The sequence below is a fragment of the Lemur catta genome, chromosome 14 (genome assembly GCF_020740605.2).
Source record: "Lemur catta isolate mLemCat1 chromosome 14, mLemCat1.pri, whole genome shotgun sequence".
Lineage (NCBI taxonomy): Eukaryota > Metazoa > Chordata > Mammalia > Primates > Lemuridae > Lemur > Lemur catta.
The window spans coordinates 23,170,704-23,183,215 of record NC_059141.1 but is presented as its reverse complement, the minus strand read 5'-3'; the positions used below and the strand labels follow the sequence as shown (position 1 = coordinate 23,183,215).

At 55.3% G+C, this 12,512-nt stretch overlaps 1 protein-coding gene across 1 annotated transcript; it reads left to right on the top strand.

The window, feature by feature from the left end:
- The first annotated feature begins 3,959 nt into the window (after nucleotides 1–3,959).
- On the top strand, nucleotides 3,960–10,467 carry TLX1 (T cell leukemia homeobox 1). Its single transcript, XM_045568591.1, has 3 exons — nucleotides 3,960–4,757; nucleotides 6,880–7,081; nucleotides 9,355–10,467. Exons 1-3 carry the CDS (start codon nucleotides 4,178–4,180, stop codon nucleotides 9,575–9,577), a joined length of 1,005 nt encoding a protein of 334 aa, XP_045424547.1. The 5' UTR covers nucleotides 3,960–4,177; the 3' UTR covers nucleotides 9,578–10,467.
- Nucleotides 10,468–12,512: the final 2,045 nt, after the last annotated feature.

Below are 12,512 nucleotides of genomic sequence, written 5' to 3'. Positions count from 1 at the left end.
CTAGACACTCAATAAATATTCATTGAATAAATTTTTAAAATTATTTCTTAAAGACATGCCCGGGACATCTGCACAGCCCTCTCAACCCTCACTGTCATGCAGGCGTTCACATCTGGCTCTCCCCTAGTGCACACACAGTCCCACAAACACAAAGTAATTAAGTTTCCACACATACCCCTAAGCTAAAGGACAACCCCTGGCCCGGGGGTCTCTCCCAGAGGGGAGGGGGAAGGGGACCATGTGGGATCCAAAGGGGCCTCCCTCTGGGCCCAGCCCTTCCTTTCCTCCTCCCCCGGCCCCAGCCCCAGCTGCTCTTCTTTTAATTGGAGGCTCTTCTTTATTCTGCTGGTGAGGGGGAGATGCTGCTTGGCGGAGGGGTATTATCAGGTGGCCTCAGGACTGGACAGAAGGGTCTGCAACTCACCTAGGTTCATGTAAGATACTACTGCAAGGCAAAAGCCAAGTTTAGGGTTGAGGAAGCAGCTTGTGATGAATAGAGTCAGAAAAGCAGCGTTTAAGTTCAGTCGCTGCCCCTTTCCAGCTTTCAGTGTCTCAGTTTTCTCATCTGTAAAATGGAGATAACAAAATCCACATCCCAGGATTATTGGAGGATGAGAGGAGAGATAATTGCTGTCAGTAAAGGTACTTAGGACATGGCAGGTGCTTTGCGAGTCCTGCTTTCTTTCCCTGCCTCCTCTTTCCTAACAGGGCTGCTCTGCAATGAAAAGTGCTGTGGAAACCAAATATAAGCTCTGTGTGAGTCTTCTCCCCTGTGTCTGAAAACTTTCCTCCCTGCAGCACTGTGCTTAGTTAACACTGCTTCCAGGAGAAGGGATGCTAACCAGAGCCCAACAAGTCCTGCCCCTCTGGTCTCATCTTTCCAGGAAAGGAAGGGACTTAGAGGGTAGCCCTGGCCCTCAGCCACTACCCTAATGGAAGACAAAGGCTGAGGTCAAGCAGACTCACAGAACCCCAGCGCCTCAGAATTGAACTGGGATAAAAGTTGACTCTGATAAGCAGGAAAGGTGGCAGAAAAGTAAAGAATAAATCAGTCAGGCAGACAGTGGTGAGGACAAGGGCAAGTCAGTATGTCCCTGGCTTGCTGAAATTTAACAAGAAGACCTTGACAGTCTTAGTGGGCCACTAGGCAGTTGTGACTTCTGCCAACCTTGGCTGGGACAGCAAGGGTGAAGTCTCTTCTCAGGTACCCTGAACAATTGGTGCCATATCTGAGGAGTTCAAGAAGTGGGTTGGGAAGACGCCAAAAGAATTGGAACAGGCAGGGGTGGGAGCCATAGGAGCTGGAAATGTGTACCTGGAAGAGGAAGGGGACAGTGTTAGGAATACTCAAGTGGTTTTCTGCATGGGCCAGAGAGTGGCAAAAAGAAATTGTTCTGAGGATTATCTAGAAAGATAGGGTTTTAACTGCAGCATGCAGAACTGTGGTGAGACTACAAGGAGCAAGGCCACTAGGACCCAGCCTCAAAGGAAGCTGCAGCACCCCTCCCTGTAGTTTTCAGCCTCATACAGGGAAAACAGTTCAGGTTTTGGGATCCCAGATCGTCTTCTCTATCTACGGGACTTTGGGCAAGTTTGTCCTCTTCAGTAAGTCTCAGTTCTAATTTTTTTCTTTTTAAAAATGAGACATAATTCACATACCATAATATCCATCCCTTTAAAATGTACAATTCCATAGTTTTTAGTATTTTCACAAAGTTGTGCAACCATCACCACTGTCTAATTCCAGAATATTTTCATCACCCTAAAAGAAATTTTATATCTCTTGGCAGTCAGTTCCCATTCCCCCCATCCCCAGCCCCTGGCGACCACTAATCTACTCTCTGCCCCTGTGGATTTGCCTATTTGGGACATTTCATATAAATGGAATCATACAATATGTGACCTCTGTGCCTGGCTTCTTTCACATAGCATAATAGTTTCCTAGGTTCATCCATGTTGTAGCATGAACCAGCACTTCCTTAATTCCTGTTTATGGCTGAATAATATTTCATTGTATAGATATACTACATTTGGTTTATGCATTCATCAGTTGATGGACATTTGAGTTGTTTCCCCCTTGGGGCTATTATGAATAAAACTTCCATGAACATTCATTTAATTTTCTTAGTTATAAAAAAATTGGGACATTTCTATTAACTTCTCAGGGTTGCTGTGATAAGTGAGATGTAGTACCTGGCACAAAGTAGTTTTTCAGTAAACATTTATATTTATTTCTGTTTTAGTTCCCTCAAGATAAGAGGCAGGAAAAAGGCTCATTTAGGTTCAGACAACTTCCAAAGTCAGTAATGGAGGTTTCATTCACCCTCCTGGGAAGGGTGTAGTACCTGGATTGAGTGGGTGTGGAGGAGAGCACTGGCAATGAGTGGGGCTCTCTCCTGATGTTTCTGCTCAGTGTTTGCAAACAACTACCAACTTCACATCTGGCTTTGTCTTGAGTGGGCCTTTGTCCCCTTGGACAAAGTTTCCCCCATACAGATGAGCTTCTAAACAGCAGCTGGGTTTCCAGGCTAACTCACAAAAGCAAGTCAAAGCTAGATCCTCCTCTTGACCTATACCAACCATCTCCGAAATTTGGTTTCCTCACATCTGTAAAATAGGGATAATGCTCATCTGAAAGTGTTGGTATTGGCCAAAGCAAATAGATTACAACAAGATTTGATAAACAGAGTGTGAACCTTCACATTCTAGCACCTTACCTGATAGTAAGTAATAGGCCCTCCCTGAAGTTGAATCTGAATGTGACCTGAAATAGACCTATATTTCTATAGATCCCAAGTGGTGGAAGCTGTGCCTTTCCCAGAGCTTGGCTCCTAGGAGGGAATAGATCTTTCCCTACTGGAGAGGGAAAAGAGAGGAAGCAGAAAACCGGAGCTCTCTTGGGCTCTCAGCCAGGCAGCCACAGGCAAAACTTTGAAAAGGCCTAAATTTGTCCTGGATACACTTCCCTGATCCTAGTCCCACCAGCCCCAGCCCCCACTGCCTTAAGCCCTTAGGCCTCCCTCCCAAGATTCCAAAAGTAAGAAAATAACTCCTTCTCCTCACCACAGTCCAGAGGCTCCTTGCCTGGAAGAGCCAGCCCTGGGCTAGTTGCAACGTAGAAAGCAATCTAGCTGAATTCACTCAAACACGGTAGGAATTGCTTCTTGAGGCATCTGTTTATTTAAAAGGAAAGGGGTATCTTGAGGCACGGGCACCCTGGCAGCAGGCCCCAAACCAACTCCCCTGATTTGTGCCTGTCTTTCAGGAAGCCTTCCCTTCATTAATTTCTCTAAAGAGGCTGAGTCGGGCGCTTGTTGATTTTTATAAAAACAACATATAGCCAGTTGTTCATAGGCCTGTGTTTTAAAGAAGGACAAGCCTGAACTCACCGTCCTGCCTCGGGGCCTGAGCTCCATACCTGGGGAGTAGACAGTCTTCTACTTTCTAACAAGCTGGACTTGAAGTTTGGAGTAAATCGCTTGGTTGAGTGACAGGTGTTTCCCAGCTGAGCCCTTGGGGAGATTCTCCAGTTGGGCAGGGACACCCCTTCCCCAGGAGCCTGGTGGGCTGGACTCCTTTGGCCCAATTCAAAGTGAGGGGGTGGCTCCTGCCAGGTGGGGAAGAGGGCTCTGACTTCCCCTTCCTAGGGTCTGTCCGTCTCTGGGAATGGCTGGTTCCTGTTTCTTTTCTTTTTCCTTTTAAGCCTCTCCTTTCCCCTCTTCTCTCTCTTCGTGAACTACTCCAAGCCTTGGTCGCCGTCCCTCTGTCTCTGGCTCCTGCGTCTGTCTGGGCTCCTGGCCTCCCTCTCTCCCTCCCATCTCCTCCCCTCCCCTCCCCCGCGCTGTCATTCACCCCGCTCCTCTCCGCGCACAGCCAATGGAGAGACCCGGCCGAAACGCCGAAGCTCGCTCGCACCGGGCTTTTTCGCCCAGTGATTGATGTCCCAGAGTCAACAGCAAGCGAGCTGCCGAAGAGGGGAAGGAGAAGCCGGAGAGGGGAAGAAAACGACGCCCCCTCTCTCCCTCCCCTCCCCTCTACTTTAGCCCTTCTGCGCACTTTGCCTCCAAGTCTCCGCGCAGCCAGGAGCTGCTGTTGCCTCCGCGACCCTGCTCACTGTCCCCGGAGCCAAGCACAGCGAGCGCCGCCGCCCGGGCCCCCCCGTGGGGCCGGGGCCAGCATGGAGCACCTGGGTCCGCACCACCTCCACCCGGGCCACGCGGAGCCCATCAGCTTTGGCATCGACCAGATCCTCAACAGCCCGGACCAGGGCGGCTGCATGGGGCCCGCCTCGCGCCTCCAGGACGGAGAATACGGCCTTGGCTGTTTGGTCGGAGGCGCCTATACTTACGGTGGCGGGAGCTCCGCGGCCGGGGCGGGGGCCGGGGGTGCGGGAGCCTATAGTGCTGGCGGTCCAGGCGGCCCCGGCGGCCCGGGCGGCCCAGCTGGCGGCGGCGGCGCCTGCAGCATGGGTCCACTGGCCGGCTCCTACAACGTGAACATGGCCTTGGCGGGCGGCCCTGGTCCTGGAGGCGGCGGTGGTGGCGGCAGCAGTGGCGGGGGTTCGCTGAGCGCTGCGGGGGTGATCCGGGTGCCGGCGCACAGGCCGCTAGCGGGAGCCGTGGCCCACCCCCAGCCCCTGGCCACTGGCTTGCCCACCGTGCCCTCTGTACCTGCTGTGCCGGGTGTCAACAACCTCACTGGCCTCACCTTCCCCTGGATGGAGAGTAACCGCAGATACACAAAGGACAGGTTCACAGGTGAGTCCGGCCTGCACGCGCCCCGCCTGGCCGCAGCCTGGGCTCTGTGTTACCCTCCCCCGTCCGGTGACTCCCTGCAACCCCTTCTGCGCGCCAGGTCGCCCAGCTCCTCTTGGTGCTTTCCCCAAGTTCAGGTGCCTGCCCGATTCTATCATCGCAGAATCGCCATGCTTGAAGAGTTCTCCCAACCTGGACCCCTGTCTCTCCTGCAGAACCCCTGCTCAGAGAAACTCTCCCTGCCTACCCCGCCCCCGAGATCCCTGGGCCCGGCCAGGCAGAGGGAAGGGGGCTGTAGATTCAGGACTACCGTCTAACGGCGGTTGGGGCTCAGAAATCTGGGAGAAAGGGGTGCTATGTGAACAAACTATTTCTTCCGTACGGGTTGCTGTTCTCTGACTGAGGCAGCGAGCCCCAGAATCAAACACAAGAACAGGTTCCCCCACCTGCGGTCCCCTACACACACACACACACACACACACACACACACGCACGCACTTCGCGCTCCGAGCTCCACTACCCGCCGTGCTGCCGGGCCTGGCAGAGGCCCGGAGCCCGGGTAAAGCCGCAGAGCTGGAGGGCCCTGTTTTCGGATCGCAGGCTTCGTCCGGGTCGGAGGCAGAGTAGGGCAGAGCCGCCCGGGACAGCTCGCTCTTCATATTTGTTCAGTTTGGGATCGGCGTCTTTCCCCAGGCCCCAGCCCTGTTATCTCTGGCGTGAATAATGCACCGGCCCGCCGGCAATCGATCGGTGACAGTGGCGGGAGGACTACTCCCGGGACGATTACGCACTAGGTGGTGGCCGGCTGCAGCCCTCTCCACTGTCTGCTCGTGCCTTCCTCCGCTTGCCTGGCTCCCCTCTGCTCCCGTTTCCGCTCTCAGCAGGGCACTCAGCTCCCGCTCTCCCTCGGGCCCCTTCTCCCAGTCCTCACTTCCTACTCCCTTGCCGTTCCCCAGATCCGAGACCCTGATCCTCAAGCCAAGCCAGGTTTCCAGCCCCCTCTGAGAAGCCCCCGCTAGCCGACTGGTTCTCAGAGAGAGGAGGCGGGAGGCACAGGCCGCTGCCCGCGGACACTGGGACTCCTGGCTGGGACTCAGTGCCCAGCAGTGGAAAACGGGTGCATGTAACCACTGTGGGAGAAGCAGCTGAGAGGCAGACACTGGGCTAGGAGGCTCCCCACTCCTGTTCCAGGCAGCACAGGCAGGGAAACTACTCCTGGAGCTGCTAACCAAACTCTGGGCCCATGGCAGAAGTGGGGTCAGAGGCAGAACTGCTGCTTTGCTCTGGGTCTCCAGGAAGCACCCTCACTCCAGGGCCCCAGTGCTTCAACCCAAGTCCTCTCTGGGCAGAAGAGGCAGGGCCTGGTGCCCATCCCACTTCCACACCTAGGCCAGGCCAGTCTTGAAGGGCTCTGCGAGAATGCCCAGCAGGGAGCCCACTGGCCTTGGGTCTCTGGTGAAACGTACTCGCCATAGGGCCTACCTCACGGAGCCACAGCCTGCCCTAATCCTGTTTCGGGGATGAAAGAGGCTCTGACGGAGTGTGTGGCTGTGGCCCTGTGTTGCCCAGTGTCCTGTGCTTGTGCCTGTGCTTGTCTAAGTGTTTCGGCCTGTTTGGGTGCATAGATCTATAAGTTTGTCCCCGTTGTATGCTATATGTCTGTGTGTGCTGTCGTGTGATGGAGGCTCAAGTCAGGACCCAGAGTCAGGGGCCTGGAACACACTTGTCCTGTTACTGTTGGGCGGCTTCTCTGAGCCTGGAGGCCTGGGGGAGAGGGAGCTGGGACCATTAGCTTGCCCTAGACTGCCCCTGGTTGGGGGGTGGAAGGGGTAGGGGGAGTTGGGCTCAGGAGAGTTGGGCTCTCCTGAGCCCGGGGCTAGGGAGGCCTCGGCGGTAGGGGCGGCGTCGGCCTGGCGGGCGGGAGGGGGCCGTTTCCCGCCGCTGGCTTAACTCTGAGGGCTGACGCGAGGATCGCGGCCCTGCTCGCAGGGTCCAGCCGCTGCGCTCGCTGACTCGCGGGGTGCTGGGTCTGGGACGCCTCCTGACGCTCTGCCGCTTGCCTCTGCCGTCTGTCTGTCTCCCGCTCCAGTGGCCCTCTCACCCTTCACTGTAACACGCCGTATAGGTCACCCCTATCAGAACCGGACGCCCCCCAAGAAGAAGAAGCCGCGCACGTCCTTCACGCGCCTGCAGATCTGCGAGCTGGAGAAGCGCTTCCACCGCCAGAAGTACCTGGCCTCGGCCGAGCGTGCCGCCCTGGCCAAGGCACTCAAAATGACCGACGCGCAGGTCAAAACCTGGTTCCAGAACCGGAGGACGAAGTGGAGGTGAGCAAGCAGGGCGGGTGGGCCGCGGGGCCCAGGCTCGGGCTGCTTTTGGCTCCCGGCCCCTCTTGAGGCACGCACACTCCCTCCGCTTCGCTCGCGGGTTTCCGATCGTTTCAGAGGAGCGGGCTCCTGCTAGGCTCGCTGGGAGCTGGAAGCAACCGAGGCTGGTAGCCGGATGGGGCTGGAGAGATGGGCTCTGTTTTACCGGAGGCTTCAGGGCTTTCTGGTCAGCACACTCCGTACCCGTGTAGACGCGGCTGGTCTCCGCCGCTTGGGCAAACAGACGGGTTAGAGCTCTCGATGCAGTCCAGGCTCCGAGCTCAGTGGGTGGGTTCTGGGGAGCTTTTTGTTTGTGCAGACTCGTGATTGTGGAGTCCTCTGTCCCGAGAGGACTGGAGGCGACACGTCCTGCGCCTTGTTTCAGCGCTCCAGCCGGGCTCCCGGCAGAGCGTCTGGGGCCCGGGGCTGAGCCTCCTCCCCAGACACCGGCCTCTGCGCAGCCGGTCCCCGACCCTGCGACGGGAAAATCAATCCGCGCCGGCTGCGGCAGGGTTTCGCGGGTCCCAGTGAAAGGAGAATCAATTAGGAGCAGATGGGTGTGAGAAAACCAGACATTTTCCCGTCGCATAGCCCAAACTAGTTAACTACACACTTTTTTCACGTGAATATACCTAGACTTCTCTCGTTTTCGTTCTCCCCTCCCTTTACCCTCAGCGACAAGAAGCGTCCCACGCACTCCTAAGCCGCCTTATTCTGCGCACACACTAGCGCTTTCTCCGGCTGCACCTTCCGCACCCCTGCACCCTCCCGCACATGTGGCCCGCACACTCGGTTCCACACTCTCGGGAGTTTCTCCTAGCTTATTCCCTGTACTGGAGAGCAGCAGTCTGGGCGAAGTCGGCGCGGCGCCGGGCCGGGCGGGCTTTGGGGCAGGAGGAAGGAATTGGAGTTTCCTCTTTTTCTGAATGAAGGCGAAGAATCTGCCTGGGATTCCGCCTTGGGGGCCACAAAGGAAGCCATGACCCCGGGAGTCTGCCGCCCCCCAACATTCCTGCCGCTGGGGAAGAGGTGGGGGACGTGGTTTCAGACCTCTGGAAAGCGAAAGAGGGAATAAGGGACTAGCTGGGGCAGGGGCCACTGGTGTGCCCAAGGCCTAGGGGAGGCCCAGGCCGAGTGGAGGGGAGGGAGCCAGGCAGGGCCCCCAGAGAGAGGGGACACAGAGACAAAAAGCGGCAGGCAAAGAGAGAAACTGAAACACAAAGGGAAAGACAAAGACACCCACTCAAGGGAGAAAAGGAGGAAAAACAGGCAGCCTGAAGAAGTCTTATTAATCATAAAGAAAAGCAATGGACGACTAAAACCGCCATTTTCGTTTCAAACAAATTTCCTTAACTCAGAGAGAATCAAAGGGGTGGGGGATGTGAGAAAACGAGAGATAAAACAAAGCAAAAAGGAAGAGAAACATTCAGTCATTTTGAAATGCAGGAAAGAAGGGGAAGATGAGAGACAGAAAGATACACAGAACCAAAAGTCAAGAAGGGGTGGAGGCCGCTGGAAGAGGCCCTTGCAGGCTTCGCGCAGCTTCATCGATCGCCTACAAATTGCTTCTGGAGGCCCGGGGGACTCCCATTAGGTCTGTCCACCTTAGAGACAGACGTTTGATCTCAGTTGACAGAGTGGAGGGGCAGCATTAAATGGAATAAGTGAGTCATTGCCTCCCTGGACCGCCTGGGAGGAAGCCGGTAGGTCCTGTGGGAGTCCAGCCTGGGCACAGCGCTCCGCGCAGGAGGCCCAAGGTCTGGGTGAGGTTCGCAGAGAGGAGAGAAGAGAGGTCCCGTAGAGGAGATCATATCCACTGGCCCTTGCTTCTCTGCCCTGTATTTGTGGGGAGGGTGAGGCCCCTCGGGCTTGAGACAGCGCCTGGTCTTCCTCAGGGCTGGGGAGAGGTGAGATGCCATCCTACCCCTGGCTGAGGCTGGTGGGGGTGTTTGTGCCGTGCATAGGTGAGGAGTCCCAGCTGTTTAGGCGTCACAGACTTTTCCACTGCTCCTCCAGGAGACCTCAGCTCCATCCACTTTAGGGGGTTCTAGTCTTTGTCAGAGGTTGAGACCCACAAGAGAAGGGAATGCGTTAAAGAGGCCTGACCTGGAGTTGGGGGCTGCAAAGAGGAACAGTTCTCGCTCAAGTTATCTCCTGGGAGCACACGGGGGAGTTGGGGCTTTCGGGGGAGCTGGGTCCATGCCCTGGCAGGTAATGGCTTGTTCCTGGTGCAGACGGCAGACTGCGGAGGAGCGAGAGGCCGAGAGGCAGCAGGCGAACCGTATCCTCCTGCAGCTGCAGCAGGAGGCCTTCCAGAAGAGCCTGGCGCAGCCACTGCCCGCCGATCCACTGTGTGTGCACAACTCGTCGCTCTTTGCCCTGCAGAATCTGCAGCCGTGGTCTGACGACTCGACTAAGATCACTAGCGTCACGTCCGTGGCATCCGCCTGCGAGTGAGCCTGCCCACTCTGCCCTGCGAGACCTCAGACATAGTAAGGGGTCGCCAAGGCCTGAGAGCCAGGACTCTCCCCAACTCCTCCCCGCCTCGGACTGACTGCGCGCGGGAGGGGAACACCGCGACTCTCACACAGCCTGCGTTCTCAAGCGACACTTTTCTCTTTGGTGGAAGAGGGCTCAGGATAGGGACCTTCGACCCCCTCCTAGACGCCTATGTGGTCCCACTCCCTCCCCGGAACTGTTAGTCTTCTCAGTTTGCGTCTATTTCATTTTAATTTTTAATGTGGGACCAAGGGAGAGAGGCAAGGGAGGTGGGGGAGGAAGAGCTTCTGGGGTCCCCAGGGCTGCCATCTGAACTTACCCTGGGAAACTCCCTCTCTGTGTCCCACTTCTCATCACACATGGACACCCATAGGCCCACACAAAGGCAATGTCACTGTCCCTCCTGGTGTCACCCTAGAACCAACCACACAGGGATCTATGGCAGAGTGTCATGCACACACAGTCATAGCCTTCCCACGCCTGACCCTCACTATCAGACATGGGCCGGGGTGACCCATACTCATTCAGAACAGCATGGCACTTCTCACCTCACACACAAACACAAGGCCAGGGCCACACTGTGAGACACCACCACCATCATGCCGCCACCCCCCCCCCATACACACGACAGCCACAACAGCCTCACTCGGCCTGCCAGGCCCCCACCACATGTCCCAGCCGCACCCAGGTACCTATGCACAGACAGGTTTCCACACAGTCCCTTTCTCCAGATCCTGTTGGGGGGGGAGGGGTTAAGTTATGCACTTATAAGGTGTTTTCTGTGTAACCATTTTATAAAGTGCTTGTGTAATTTATGTGAAAAAATAATAAAACCCTCCGGATCCGGAGTCAGGGCTGCCTGCTCCTTACCGAGCCACCATTTTCCAGCTATTTGGGTTTGGTGTGAGCTGGTGCTTGGAGGCAGCTGCTGGTACCTGAGCTTGAGGGACATATAGGGCACAGGACCCTCAGGCTCTGAAGAGAGGAAAGAAGGACAGAGAAGGCAAAGTTGAGGAGAGAGAACCTGGGATTGCTAGTGCTTGAGAGGAAGTGGATTTTTTGGGTGTGAGAATTACGTGTTTGTGACTGTGGGGGCAATCAGGATGTTACTGATAGTGAATGGTGTTTAAGTGTGTTTGCAATTCTTGTACATAAATGCTTGTTTCTGCTTAAGTTGCAAATCGAAACTATCACTGTATGCATGGGCTTGTAGTGGTGTGTGTATAACCATGTGTGAATGTGACTGTCTTTTTGGGTAATCTCATGATCACCCATTTTTGTGATTGTGCATATACCACGTTAATATTTGTGAGATGACATATTAGTTTCTCTTTGTACATTTATTTTTTTGTTAAATGCGTGAATGTTTATGATGTGGATCATTGTTAATTGTATAACTGTGAGATGTAATCATGTGTGAGCTGTGTATTTTAACTGTATTTAGTCGAGTGTGACAGGATAGAATTTGGGGAGTGAATGTAGTGGGGAGTGTGGATCATTGTGAGAGCCTGTCCCTGCAAGTGAGTGTGTGTGGCTGCATGTGAGTGGCTACAGTGGTGCACTGGTGGTGTATGTGGTGGTGGGAGTCTAGTGCAGATACACTGTGGACAGACCAGCATCTGCTAGGAGTTCTGAGGTTTTAGGCCCCTACTAGAAAGCAGCAGAGATGAAGGCATACTGGATCAGGAATTAGGGTGAGGATCCTCCCTGGTGCTCTAAGTGGGACCTCCCAGCACTAGCCTGGCCTAGGGGGATCTAAAGAAGTGACTTCCTGGGAGCCTCCAGGGAGCCCCCACACCACTTTTGGACCAGAACAGGAGGCACAGTACACATACACCTTTAACATCTAGTCCCTGACCTATTAGACCAGTCTTAGATAAATGAAACTAACTTGGATCTGCTTTTCTAGAAGAAGCTGGGTGGTGGATGGTCTGCGGGAACTCACCACCCTATGGGTGAGTTGGAGTGGGGGGATAGGAGGCTTTTTCTGGAAGAGTGAGAGAACTTTGTGATTAGAAACTAGAAGTTAGTAGGGTGTGCAGCTTGCACGGGTCTACAGAGATGTGTGCACAGAGACTGAGGGTGGAGGGAGCCACCCGAACGGTCAGAGCCACTGTCCTTCATTCCTGCCTGGCAGCCATCTAGGGTTGTGATACAGGGACAGAGAGCACAGCAACCTCCAACCCAAGGAAGCCCAAGGGGCAATTTGGCTGAGTGAGGGTGGGTTTGGTCATCCTTGTACCTCATCAAGAGAGGAAGGTTCCTATTCAAAGGACTTGGCAGACCTCCCTGCCCCAGCCCCACAAGCCCATCCAGTGCCTAGGCCTCCCTGGGTGTGGGGAGCGGCTTGTGATGGCAGCCTGGGTCTGCGGCAGGTCTCCCGTGGCTGCCAGCCCTGCGCCAGGCAGAGCAAAATCCAGAAATGGCCTCCCAGAACCTCAGAATTCAACTCCTACCTGAGCAGTTCTGGCTGTCCCCTCCATTCCCACCCGACTGGAGCCCTAGAGTACGTGTCTTTTTCGCAGGATGCGGTTTCTCTTCTCGGTTTGCGTCTTTTGGACGCAATCGGTTGCTCCTGGCTGCACCTTCCCAGAGCGCAGGACCTCAGGGGAGACTGGGCCTTGCCCCCGCCTCCCAATTTCCCGAGCCCGCCTCAAGAGGCTGCTGCATCCGGAGGCCCCTGGATGTTTTCTGGCTACAGACTAACAGAGGAGCTAGGGTAGGGGTGGGGAGCGCCGCCCAGCCCAAACACAACAGCCCGAAACTCGCTCCAAAGTCTGAGCTCCTTATTCCCACTTTCACCCGCTCCTGAGAAACAACTCAAGCAAAGTTGGGCACAGCACTCTCTCCCCCAAAAGTACCTCCTGTCTCCCCGGATCTTCAGGAACAACCT